Source organism: Chenopodium quinoa, unplaced genomic scaffold, assembly GCF_001683475.1.
Source record: "Chenopodium quinoa cultivar QQ74 unplaced genomic scaffold, ASM168347v1, whole genome shotgun sequence".
Lineage (NCBI taxonomy): Eukaryota > Viridiplantae > Streptophyta > Magnoliopsida > Caryophyllales > Amaranthaceae > Chenopodium > Chenopodium quinoa.
In genome coordinates, this window is record NW_018744593.1 from 1,494,402 (window position 1) to 1,506,193 (window position 11,792).

An 11,792-nucleotide genomic window follows, 5' to 3' on the forward strand; every position below is an offset into this window, starting at 1 on the left:
GTTTTACCCAAACCCTAGAAATTAGACTATTCACAATCCATGGAAATTAAAGCAATTAAAGATTTCAAGCAATTCATGAACAAGTTTAAACTAAGAATTAAAATAATTAACAATCTAAGCATACAAGAATTAAGCAAGTAATGAACAACTAAGTAGAGAGAAATGGAAGAGAAGAGTAAGAAAATAGTTACTATGAAGCTTCAAAGTGAGCAACAATGGTGGAACTTGTCTTCTACAATGATTGAAGTTGAATATTTCCAAGCTAATAATTAAAATCTAACTAATGATTGAGAGTTTTGATGTTCTAAAATTGCAAAACTAAGAGAAAGCTCTAAAAACTTCAATAATCGTACAAAATGAGCTCAAGGGGGTATATATACCCCTCTCAAAACAAAAAGGACGGAGAAAACGAGGAAAGAGCCCGGAAACAGGCTTGCACGGACGTGCCAAATTTGGCACGGACGTGCAAGGCTCTGCACGGACGTGCAGAAGGGTGAAAAGTTGGGGAGTGCCTACTGCCAAGAAGCGAGCAGATCTGCACGAATGTGCAGATTTTGGCACGGACGTGCCATTTTGTTGCACGTCCATGCAGAATTCCCTGCCTTGACAGCTTAACTTTGGGAGGCTGTAACTTCTTTGTTTCTTTCCAGAAATGGACTTGTGACTAGTCTTTGGAAAGCTCTTGAGATGAATTTAGCCTCCAATTTGAATCACTTTAAAAGGTTGAGTAGATCAAAAGTTATGGTCAGTTGAATTGGACGCTTAAGCAAACTACCCTTCAAGGCTCTCCAAAAGCTTTTCATTTCTCTTTAAGGCACTCCTCCTTCTTCCTCCATGGCTCTATCAACCATGATTTCCCTTATCCTTGCTCACTCATGCTTGATCACATCCATAGTGCTAAAATAGCTACATTACATCAAAAACACAAACAACCTGTGAAGCATGGATGGTACAAAATTTGCATAAAAATAGGATAAATAATGAATTTTGATGCCGAGTAATAACGAAAACAAGGTTCAAAAGTACCCTAAAATCATACCAAATAACAAGTTATCACATGCGACGTCATCCAACCCTAGTAGGTACATGAGGCGGGTGTATGCCACAGGTGGTTTTCTGGGTTAGTGGTACCATCATAAGTACCCACCATGACATCCTTAACCTTGGCCGGCTGTGCCGCCTTGGTTATCTCCTTAGAGAAAGCAGAAGGTTGTTCTCCAAGTTTTAGCAGACGGAGCTGCCAGTCTAGTGGCTGGACATTATATGTCGCCTGACCTTCGAAGAGAGCAGGCTGTTGGGGCACATATAGGGCCGAGCCGATCATCTGAGGACCTGTATGGACTGACGGGCCGCCTGACAGGCTCTCATGTACAGGTTAAGAATACCTCAGCGAGATATTCTTGAAGCTGTCCGGGAAAGTCGACGTTGAAGCCGAGTCAGACAGTTGCTCGTTCCTCCTTTGCTCAATTTTAAGTGGAGCATCAGAGATAGTCTTCTTACTGCCATCCGACTGTGTATGCCGGATGGCCTTCCTCTTCCCCTGCTCGGGGAGGTGGAACTTGGTCCAATCAATCAAAGCCCGGGTCCCCTCCTTTGTTTTTGGGTGCGGAGTGGGCTCCCTGTCCTTAACCGACTTAGCCTTCTCAAAGCGAGAGGGCTTCTTGGCCGACTGACCCCTGTTGGGACCAGCTGTCTTCTTGGAGATCAGGTCCTTTATCTTTCCCTTGAAACTTGTCATGAATTTCATGAACTCGTCTCAGGTGATGTGAGCAGACTGTCCTGCCGCCTGGGCTGGCCGAAGTTCTTACTCGGACCCGCCTGAGCATCACTCCGTTCCTTGTTGTCTTTGGAACGGATGCGCCTGATAATGAGGGATCCATCTGCGGTCGTATATGTTTCGACCTCTGGATCCGTATCATGGTTTGAATAGACCTCAGCCGTAGGCTGCTTATCCTCGGGAGGCGGTACAGTCTCTTGAGAAACCATCTTAGAGGTACTCTCCCCACAGACGGCCCCAAATGTTTCTGGGTTTTTTGTCCCTCGGGAGAGTTATGTCACCAAGACTGATTTTCCGCCGGTTGTACCTGCAAAACAACGGAAGCTCCGAGTATTCGGAGTTCCGCCTCCGACGATCAAATTAGAAAGTGTTTAGAGTGATGCAAAAGTACAGAAAGTAAAAGTAAATCTTCTCGGATTTCGAGATCAGGTGATTTCTTCGTTTTCGAGAGAATTGATTGTGTGTAATAATTGAACGTGTTCCCAAAATGGGGGAAATCTCCCTATTTATAGGGTCGTTGGTGAATGTGCCCCTACCTAGGTCATTCTGACCTAGATTTGGTAAGCCGCGTCGTTTTGCGGCTTTCTCGGGAATTGGGCCCTTTAGGCCGTCTTTTTCCCTGGTTATTGGGAGTGCCACGTGTCAGCTAGGGATTGATTCAGTTTGAAACTCTCATAAGGTGACACGTGTCACCCTTTGATTGGGCCACGTGGCCTGGGTATTTTTACCCGAAACATAACACAAAATGAAATCGTTAAATGCAAAGGGAAGGAGATCAAGGAGTAATTTTTGTGCTAATATAATTAAAAGACATTAGAACCTATTACTATGAACCTAGGTGCACATATAATTAGGTATATCTAAACCTATTATATGGATCTTCCTCTGTTCCACAAAAACAAAGGGAATGTCACAAGTTAATAATACTTCCAAGCACAGTCAAGAAGAAGTTTTATAAATTGGATGTTTGTGTTTGTGTGTGTGTGTCGGGGGGGTGTTTAAGCGACCTTGTGTTTTCATTCCAAACTTTCCAACACTGGAAGGATTTGGTTTGCTAAAAGGTGAGTGCGTGTAATGCATCCCTTCCCCCGCTTTCTCTTCTCATAATTTCCCTCCAAATTACCCTTTCTCAACACTCCATTAGTTTATCATTAAGAAAAATGAATCAGCAACACAGAACACTTGGAAGAGGATAATGAAAAGAAAAACTAAATTTAAGAGAAATGACTTGTGACAGAATTCGAAAGGAGAATGGGATGAGATAATCATTCCAACAATGGAAGGCATAGAAGTGACATACAAACTGCGATTCTCACCTTATAAAAAAAAATAGGACTCTTAGCAGCTAATATTGGAGAGTTAATGTAAAAAGTCTTGTCTTGGAGAACAACTGAACAATCCATGTTCAAAGGAGAATCACTACCTTGCAGAGTCTCATCACCTACAATATTTTAACACAGATAAAAATTGTGCAGAGGATTAACCAAATGATAAGATATCAAAAATCAATATGAAAATACAAAACGATATAACAGTTGAGGTATTTCAGATCCAGATAAATCAGTATCACACCATCAATAATCAGTGACTCTTCTAGGATAGCCACTGCTTCCCCTTCTAGACTTTCATAGGAAGCACCATCAGGGTCCGGTATAGCAGTTCAAAATCTGGTCATTAAGCTGCAAATTAGTATCTGCACCTGCACACGATGTTTTCAGTGCTGTCAGCAAATAACCATGGCAATCAAAACAAAGAAGTGAAAAGGCCTAGTTTCAGATACCAAAACGCAGGTTTACAATGACCAAATACTCAGCAAGCATCAATAAATTACTCACTCTGTGTTGGAAGGTTTGGAAGGAAAACACGTGACTAATTCCAATATTAGCTGCTAAGTATCTTTTTTTATAAGGTGAGAATCGCAGTTTGTACTGTATGTCACTTCATTGTCGTATTATATAATATGGCATGTACCCACTCCGACCATGATCTTTGGACTTTCGGGGATGATTAACTGATGACTAATTCCAGGTGCAGCTCTAAAAGCATAGACCATGAATCCTAAAAGCTGCTTTGTAAGCACTACCACTATGTCAAACTGTTCAGAATTTGGCCTTCAGATAAAGCAATGCAGCCGGCCAAAAGTCCTTGATTTCTCGGAGAAGCAAGCCTGTGAGAACAGAACAGATAATATATATAAGAGATTTCTGTCTGTGTAATCAATTTGCAACAAGTCTCAACTATCACAGAAAGACCAGAACTGACTGTCCTTCAGTTTTATTCAGTTTGTTTACTGCCTTCAGAAATAAAGGCAAACATGCCTCTTCCTATCCAATTCCTAATATTATACTAAAGAAAAATTAGATACAAGTTATACAACCAAGCGCAACTCTTGGATTTTGGGGAAAAAATGAAGAGGAAGAAATAAGACCTGTCAATTTCCGTAATTTCAATGTTACTGGGACATTAATAAGAATTTTCCTGCAATAATCTACAGCATGCTGCACATCCATTTCAGACGTAATACAAGAAATTTATTTTAGACGTAACACATTCCACTTCCTGCCCTAGTCCTTATTACACTTTCCTCCTAGTAAGTGTGGCAACTTAAGAATGAGAACGAACGAGGACACTATTCAATTTGAGATGGTTCGTGGTGGTGGAGTTTGGTGCATAACGTACGCCTTTTAGACTTGCCTTTTGCAGCACCATAGCCAGCATCCTCTCAACTTCTTGGCATAATTCCACCCCTACAACGGAGATGTATGTGCTTTTTTTTTTTCTTGCACACACAAATTTTAACTTCTATGATTATCAAACAAGAAACTTAAGCCTGCTGCTTATGAGGAACCTTAGCTTGCCAGCTTATTGAAGCGCTCACGCCTCTGCTACACCCTTGGTTCCCTACTCACCTCACCTCCTCCACTTCGAGTCTTCGACGTCTCCAAATCAATAGCACCACTAGTTCACGGTCTCACACAGCTAGCATATATTCAGAGGTTTAGTTCTATGCTAAAATTTATAATATTAGTTATCTATATATGCTCTCTTTATTATTTTCTTGTGATCTCACTATTTAACACTTTTGAATAGGACTCAATTGCTCTGCAATATATATATTCTGATTCCATAGCTTATTAATTACATGTGCAACTTAATTTGCTATTAGTATTACATTTCCTACTGCCTATTTCATAACAAGGTGAAGCTTGTAAATGTATTAAAGTGGATAGTTATTAATGATATCTCTTGTAAATATTAAATGTTACTTTAAGGGGCTGCCTGGAATGGGTGTAATGGGAGGGGAAAAAATACATGAGTAATAATTCTGGATTTTTTTTTAAGTTTGGATCTAGGGTAAATAATCATTGGGTGATCTATTCCCCTAAAAAGGGGGTTAATAATTACCCACCTCCCCCCTAGCATAACAATTTCCACCCGTAAAAAAAAAGCACTCTCCTTTGCTATACTGCATCTTCCTTCTCCCCTGCTATGTATTATCTCCTTCACCTTCATATCCCTCCGCCCAATTGAAGCAATTGCCGCCATTATAGCCGCCTGATGGAAGCTGCTAGTCGCCACCATAGCTCATCAATTCCGGCGAATTACGAACAAGTATCTTGAATCGAACCCAGTGGTTGAAGAGATAGTTGAACAAAAGGTTAGGGCTCTTGATCCTTCAAGTGAGGCGATGCTCGTGGTGGTCTCAAATTTATCAACGACATGGTGGTTGCCGCCGATTGCCATGAATTGGTGGTCTTTACCCAAGGATTGTTGCCAAACCTTAGAAAATGAATTATTAGTCTCTAAATCAATGCTCAAGTAGAATATACCCCATTAGATATTACCCCCTTCCTAATTTCTGGAATTCCAGGCATGCCTAAGTCTATAACACGCATAAGTTGATGCATGCCTTATATTACTAGTGTTAGATTTCTGTGCATGTTTTGACTGTACATTGCCTTTTTTTTTTTTGTTTGAAACTTGTCATTGATTATTAATTTATTTTACACTTCAGGTCTTCAACCAGTTATATGTATTGACAATCATGATTTTCAAACTTTTCAGTAGTATTAATTCAATTAAAATGTAACATCTGTATTCGGAAAAAATGGTATATATCAAATTGGTCAACAAATGAACCTGATCGATGTAGTTTATTTTTATTTTTGCGAAACAAATGAACTAGATGTACCACATACAACTTTGCAAAGTAGGAAACAATAGTATTAAAGATAGATGACTTGCTCTTTACCTTAATTAATATTATTCACCCAAACAATGTAGAACTAATCTCCAACAACTGCTTAATACTATTAGGAGCAAATTTGCGAGCAAAAAGATAACACATGTTAGTAATTTGGCCACCAATAGTACAATTATCCCTGAACCTCATTTCTTGAATCATATTTGCTGAAATATTAGACCTTGCTCCGAACATGGTAGGATGGCGGTTGCCCTTCCATTCAGTCCAAGTCAAGCTCCAATTCGAGTTGCGCTCTGGATGATTAAGCATAACCAAAATCTGAACATAATGTTCATCTTGATTCTGACAAGGCCAACTACAGTGATCTCGAAACACAGGGTAATATTTGGTGTCCGAAAGGATGTCTATGGATAAAACTCGGTCCATGACAACCCATTGAGCACCCTTCTGCCACTGCCATCTCTTGAGCGGTGGGTCCATCTTGCCCCGCCATCTGTAAGGGCTCGACTTTTTGAAGTCAGGTTCCACTCCTACGAAGCTGAGATTAGTGTTCTTGATCAATAGGTAGTCGTAGATTGTTGTGAAGTTGTACAAGGGGATGCAGGCTTCCGAGAGGAGGATGAACTTTTCGTTTGAGTAGTCTAGGAGTGCTGAGGCTAGTAATCGTCTTTCAGCGTCGATCATTGATATATTTGCCCACTCCACACTCTGCGTGCACTTAAAATATTAGGATCTATATAGGAAAACTACGTAGTAATATTAATCAATAACCAATCATAAAGATAATAATTTCCTAAACTAATACGAAGTATATATAAAGTACCATTTTAGAATATATTTGATGATAGATGCATTGCATACATCAAATTTGATAGATATATGATCAAATTAAATTAGTGTAACGTATGTATCGATTGGTGTAAAAGAACTAACGTACCTTGCTAGAAATCCTTCTACCATGGAAGACAGAATCCTTCGGCATAGGATCAGTGTAATTAGGATGAGTATGAATGTAAATAGAAAATTTAGCTTCATTTCCTTCAAAGAACATCTCCCATAGAGGAGCTAAAGGCAGGGGACCTCTTGTCAAGAACATGAAGGCAAGCTTTGGAACACGTCGAAAAGGGTACTCCGGTATCTGAGGCACCAATGACCCCCGCCATAACAACTCTGCATCATCCTCTATATAATGCAGCAGTTTCTCCCCAAACTCCTCCTCCTCTTCGCGTAGTGGAGGCGGGGATGGAGGGGGAGGGGGAGGCGGTGATGGTGGTGGTGGAGGCGGTGATGAAGGCGGCAATGGTGTAGATGCTAACGCCTGAGCTTTATGCTGTGAGGATGTTGATGTTGTGCATGCTATTGCTAACAACTGAGTCTGATTTGTAACGTAATAAAAACTGAGGATGTAAAAACAGGATGTAATTCCAACAGACAAACCAACTACAAAGAAGACAAATTTAGACACAGAACTTGCTGTTGTTTTTTGATGCTGTTGTTGATGATTTCCCATTTTTATTACTTCCCAAGTTAAACTAAACAACCATATGAATGAATGAATGAATCGAAACGGACGTAATTACGAGAAATGATAGATATTGTTGTGATGAAATATCAACATTTATGTAACATGTTAATAAAGTCATGGATAGATTGCTCCGTAAAAGAAGTCAAATAAGAATTTTGATGCATTAAATCGTGAAAAGGCCAAATAAGAGTCTCAAGTATACCAGATCTTAAGCAACCTACACTTTATGTAAAAACAAGCTTCCCTACTAACATTATTTCAGTTAGTAGCCACATAATCACAACAAGTCAACATATCATTAAACTAATATTATATATTAAGGGTAAGACTGTTAGTCATTAGTAGAAAGCTTAATGAAAATATCTATCCTGATTATTTTCAATGGGGTTTGATCTTTGTAATATGAATGATGTTAGTATAGGTACCATTAAATAATAACATTCACTTATCATTTCAAGTTTTCAACCAATTATTATTAATATAATATCTATCCCGACTATCTTCAATGGGGTTTGATCCTTGTAATATGAATGATGTTAGTATAGGTAGTATTAAATAATAACATTCACTTATCATTTTCAGTTTTCAACCAATTATTATTAATTTATTACGATGTTAGCATAGGTCGTAATAAAACTTAAAACTTTTTTTTTTTTTTGAGTAATTAAACTTAAGAATTAAAGTAGATAACAATGACAATTGTATGTGTGTTAGGTCCATGGGCATCTTGAGCCAATTTTTTGTTGACTTTTTCCGAGTAAAATGCATGTTATATGAAAGTTGAGCGGAATGGAGGATCAAGTGTAGTCAAAGTCTTCAGCTAGAGCCTAGAAGAGGAAGCCATTTATTGACTTTATCATTTATGGAGGCCCATGTAGCATTTACAGTCCAACGGGCTCTCTTGTAAGGGGACGTGATAGAGTATATTAACTAATTATGGGCTTCAACCAAAAACTTAAATTGATGGTTAAGGCATTAAAAAAATATGTTTTATATTCTATCAACTATATTCTAGTCTTTGGTACATACGTATACGACCTTTTAGCTAAACGTATGTTTAAATTTCGAATATTGTCACTTCTATATATGAGTAATAACCTTTTCACAAAAAGTTGACAATTAGGAATACTTGTGCTAGTTTTTGGAACACTTTACAATTAATCAATTATCAATACTACGACGAAGTAGTGCCATAAGTCACTTTCCAATGATTTATTCCGAATATGAGAATTGAGGCAGCATCAATTACAAATAAATAGAAATCGTATGATGTAAGAAGTTTATCAGGGAAAATATATATGTATGATATAATTTCTCGTATTAATATGATTGAGAACAACAAAAATTACAACAACCAAACCTAGATAAATTACCAGCAACAAAAAGAAAAATTTAACAGTGCATTAAGCCTTATAAGATTAGGTAAAAAAGAACACAATTTTTTGTATGCGGCCTGCTATACTGTGCGGCAAGGGTTATTCGAGTTACTCGGTCAAGGGTTACTCGAGTTTCTCGGCCAGGGTTTACTCGAGTTGTCAGGGTTACTTGAGTTATTCGATCAGGGATTACTTTAGTTATCGGGGTTATTCAAGTTACTCGGTCAAGGGTTACTAGAGTTACTCCTGACCAAGTAACCCCTCGAGTAATCCATGACTGAACCCCTCGAGTAACTACCCCTGACCGAGTAACTCCTCAAGTAACCCCTGACTGAGTAACCCCTCAAGTAACCCCTTACTGAATCCTCAAGTAACCCCTGACCGAACTCAGTAACCCCTAACCGAATTACTCGAGTAACCCTTGACCGAACTCCTTAAATAACCCCTGACCGAGTAACTCGAGTAACCGATGACCGAGTAACCCCTAGCCGAGTAACCCTTGACCAAGTAACCCTTCAGGTAACCCTTGACTGAGTGAACCCCTTGAGTAACCCCTGTTTGAACCCCTCAAGTTACCCCTGACCGAGTAACCCCTGACTGAATAACTCGGGTAACCCCTAACAAAATAACTCGGGTAACCCCTGCCACACGGTGTGGCCTACTGCATCAAAAAGTTGCTGAAATAAAAAGACAACAATTATCATTTTTCCCAATAAATAAAAATCATCTTTCCAAAATATCAACAAATCCAAAATAAAAATATAGAATTAAAAAACCATAATCGCGTAATGTGTAATAATTTCCATTATAATTTTGAATCCCTCCCTTTTAAAAATTACATGTGATAACTCTTATGAATATTTTGTTTGGATAATTATATTCTCTAGTTTATTTACTTATTTGTCCTTATTACTATTAATTGCCATATTTTTTGAACTTTTAAAAGTATTGTGTGATATTTACTCCCATAAAAATATTTATTTACATATTTTCCCTCATTAATATTGTCAACCATTAAGTTTGGAGTTAAGTACAATGTTGGGGTCTAAATTTTTTAGTTTTTCACTTTTTGGGACCTGAATGTTTGTTTTTACCTTTTGGTACCTAAAGTTAACAATCCGACAAGTTAACTCACCTAAAGAAAACTTAGTCCCTTAATATTAATTTTTGGCCAAAAAAAAAAAAAAAAAAAAAAAAAACAGTCCCTTCATAAATAATTCTGTCAAACCAAAAAACACAGGTCCTTGAATCTTATCCTAACCAAAAATAATTGAAGGAAATTGGGTACAATTTTTTTAAACGGATATATATCCAAAAAAAAACTAGCCGTTGGAGAAATTAACAGTATAAATACAATCAGAAGCAAAGTTGAATCCTTCATTATCTTCTCCAAAAGCTGAACCTGTGGTAGCAAAATAATGGCAACAGTAAGTTTTGCTCGCAGATGCAACGAAAGGGCTGCTAGAAGGATATCAAGAACAAGCAGAAATCCATTTAGAAGATTCATCACATATCAAAATTACAATGTCATGATACCTCATCATAACAATGTCATGAAGCAGATTAGTTTTCATCATTCTTAATTTCATAAATCATACTTAAGTGGACATAGTATATATGCTACTTTCTGATCAAAATTCCATAGTTGTATTGTATATAGTAATTAAATCCTAGCTAACATCAATTGTATCACAGTAAAATCTGAATCATTTCTGCATTTTCATGAATAAACTAGTTCTCAACAATAAAATAATTGAACTAATTTAATAACCAGAGGAAAAAATAAACACTTTACCCGAAACAGTTGAACTGCAATGGTGATCAATCTTCAACAACCACCCAGATAATTCCGTTTCCCTAATTCAGACCAATTGGAGCCTAATTAAGCTAATCTACTGAATTTTTTAGATTTTTTTGTAAAAAAAAAAAATATGAAAATTTGGTAAAAAAAAAATCAAGGAATTACAATGCTTTTGATTAGATAGAAGAAAAAATCAGCCTAAACTTAATTCACAGAATTCAGATAAAAAAACAAAATCCCAAAATTCCCACAAAAACAAAAAAATAAGGGAAAAATACACTTAAAAATTCACGATTTTTCAGATCAAATCAGAGTACAAATTTATTTTTAAAAATCTCAAAAAAAAAAAAAAAAAAAAGAGAGAGGGATTATGTTTTTAACCCAACCTCACTTCATTTAATATACTTTTAGGGGTCTCTCTTTTTAAAGTAGGGGACTATTTTTTTTTTTTTTTACCAACCTTTTAGGGGATTATTTTTTTTAACCAAGGACTATGTTTTTAACCCAACCTCATTTAATATTGCCCGAAATTTGCACATGAGGTTCCAAATGGTGAAATTAAAAAGTGAATCGCTAAACATCGCCCGCACATCTCCACATAAAGCCCACAAATTTGTATTGAAGTGACTTTATTGTCCTTTTCTTTTTTAAAAAAAACAATCTCCACATCTCTCTAAAAAAAATCAGAAAATCTACCTCTCTAAAAAAAAAAAATTACGACAATGTCGAGGCGGCAAGGGAAAGAGGTGGCGGCGGCGGCGGCGGAGGTAAGGCGGCGACCTGGTGGCAAGGTAATTATTTTAACAATTTTTTATTTAAAAAAAAATAAGGGGCGAAGGTGGGGCGCCAGCTCCGGCAGCCAAAGCCGGTGGCGTGGCGTCTGGCTTGGAAGCCCAGCCACCAAAGAGGCGTCCAAACCAGACGCCAGGCCATAGGCTCTGGCTGCCAGAGGTGGCGCCTCTTCTTATGGGTGGGCGTCCAGTTCAGGCGCCTGCCCACTGGCTATGGCTGCAGGATCTGGCGCCACCGCCAGTGGGTGGGCGTCCTGGTCAGGCGCCCCACCTGCCGTTTAAATTTTTTTTTTTTTTTTTTAAATTTATTTTGTTTTT

General features: G+C 38.0%; 1 protein-coding gene across 1 annotated transcript; it reads right to left on the bottom strand.

Moving 5' to 3' along the window:
* Positions 1-5,906: 5,906 nt before the first annotated feature.
* Positions 5,907-7,567, bottom strand: LOC110699810. Its single transcript, XM_021877326.1, has 2 exons — positions 6,919-7,567; positions 5,907-6,689 (listed from the first exon to the last, which is right to left on the bottom strand). Exons 1-2 carry the CDS (start codon positions 7,489-7,491, stop codon positions 6,045-6,047), a joined length of 1,218 nt encoding a protein of 405 aa, XP_021733018.1. The 5' UTR covers positions 7,492-7,567; the 3' UTR covers positions 5,907-6,044.
* Positions 7,568-11,792: the final 4,225 nt, after the last annotated feature.

What these genes read in the sequence shown, in the direction of transcription:
- LOC110699810 (XM_021877326.1), bottom strand. Translation starts at nt 7,491, where the DNA reads ATGGGAAATCATCAACAACAGCATCAAAAAACAACAGCAAGTTCTGTG. An exon ending in GTAGAAGGATTTCTAGCAAG is followed by an intron (nt 6,690 to 6,918) that starts GTACGTTAGTTC and finishes AAGTGCACGCAG; the next exon opens with AGTGTGGAGTGGGCAAATAT.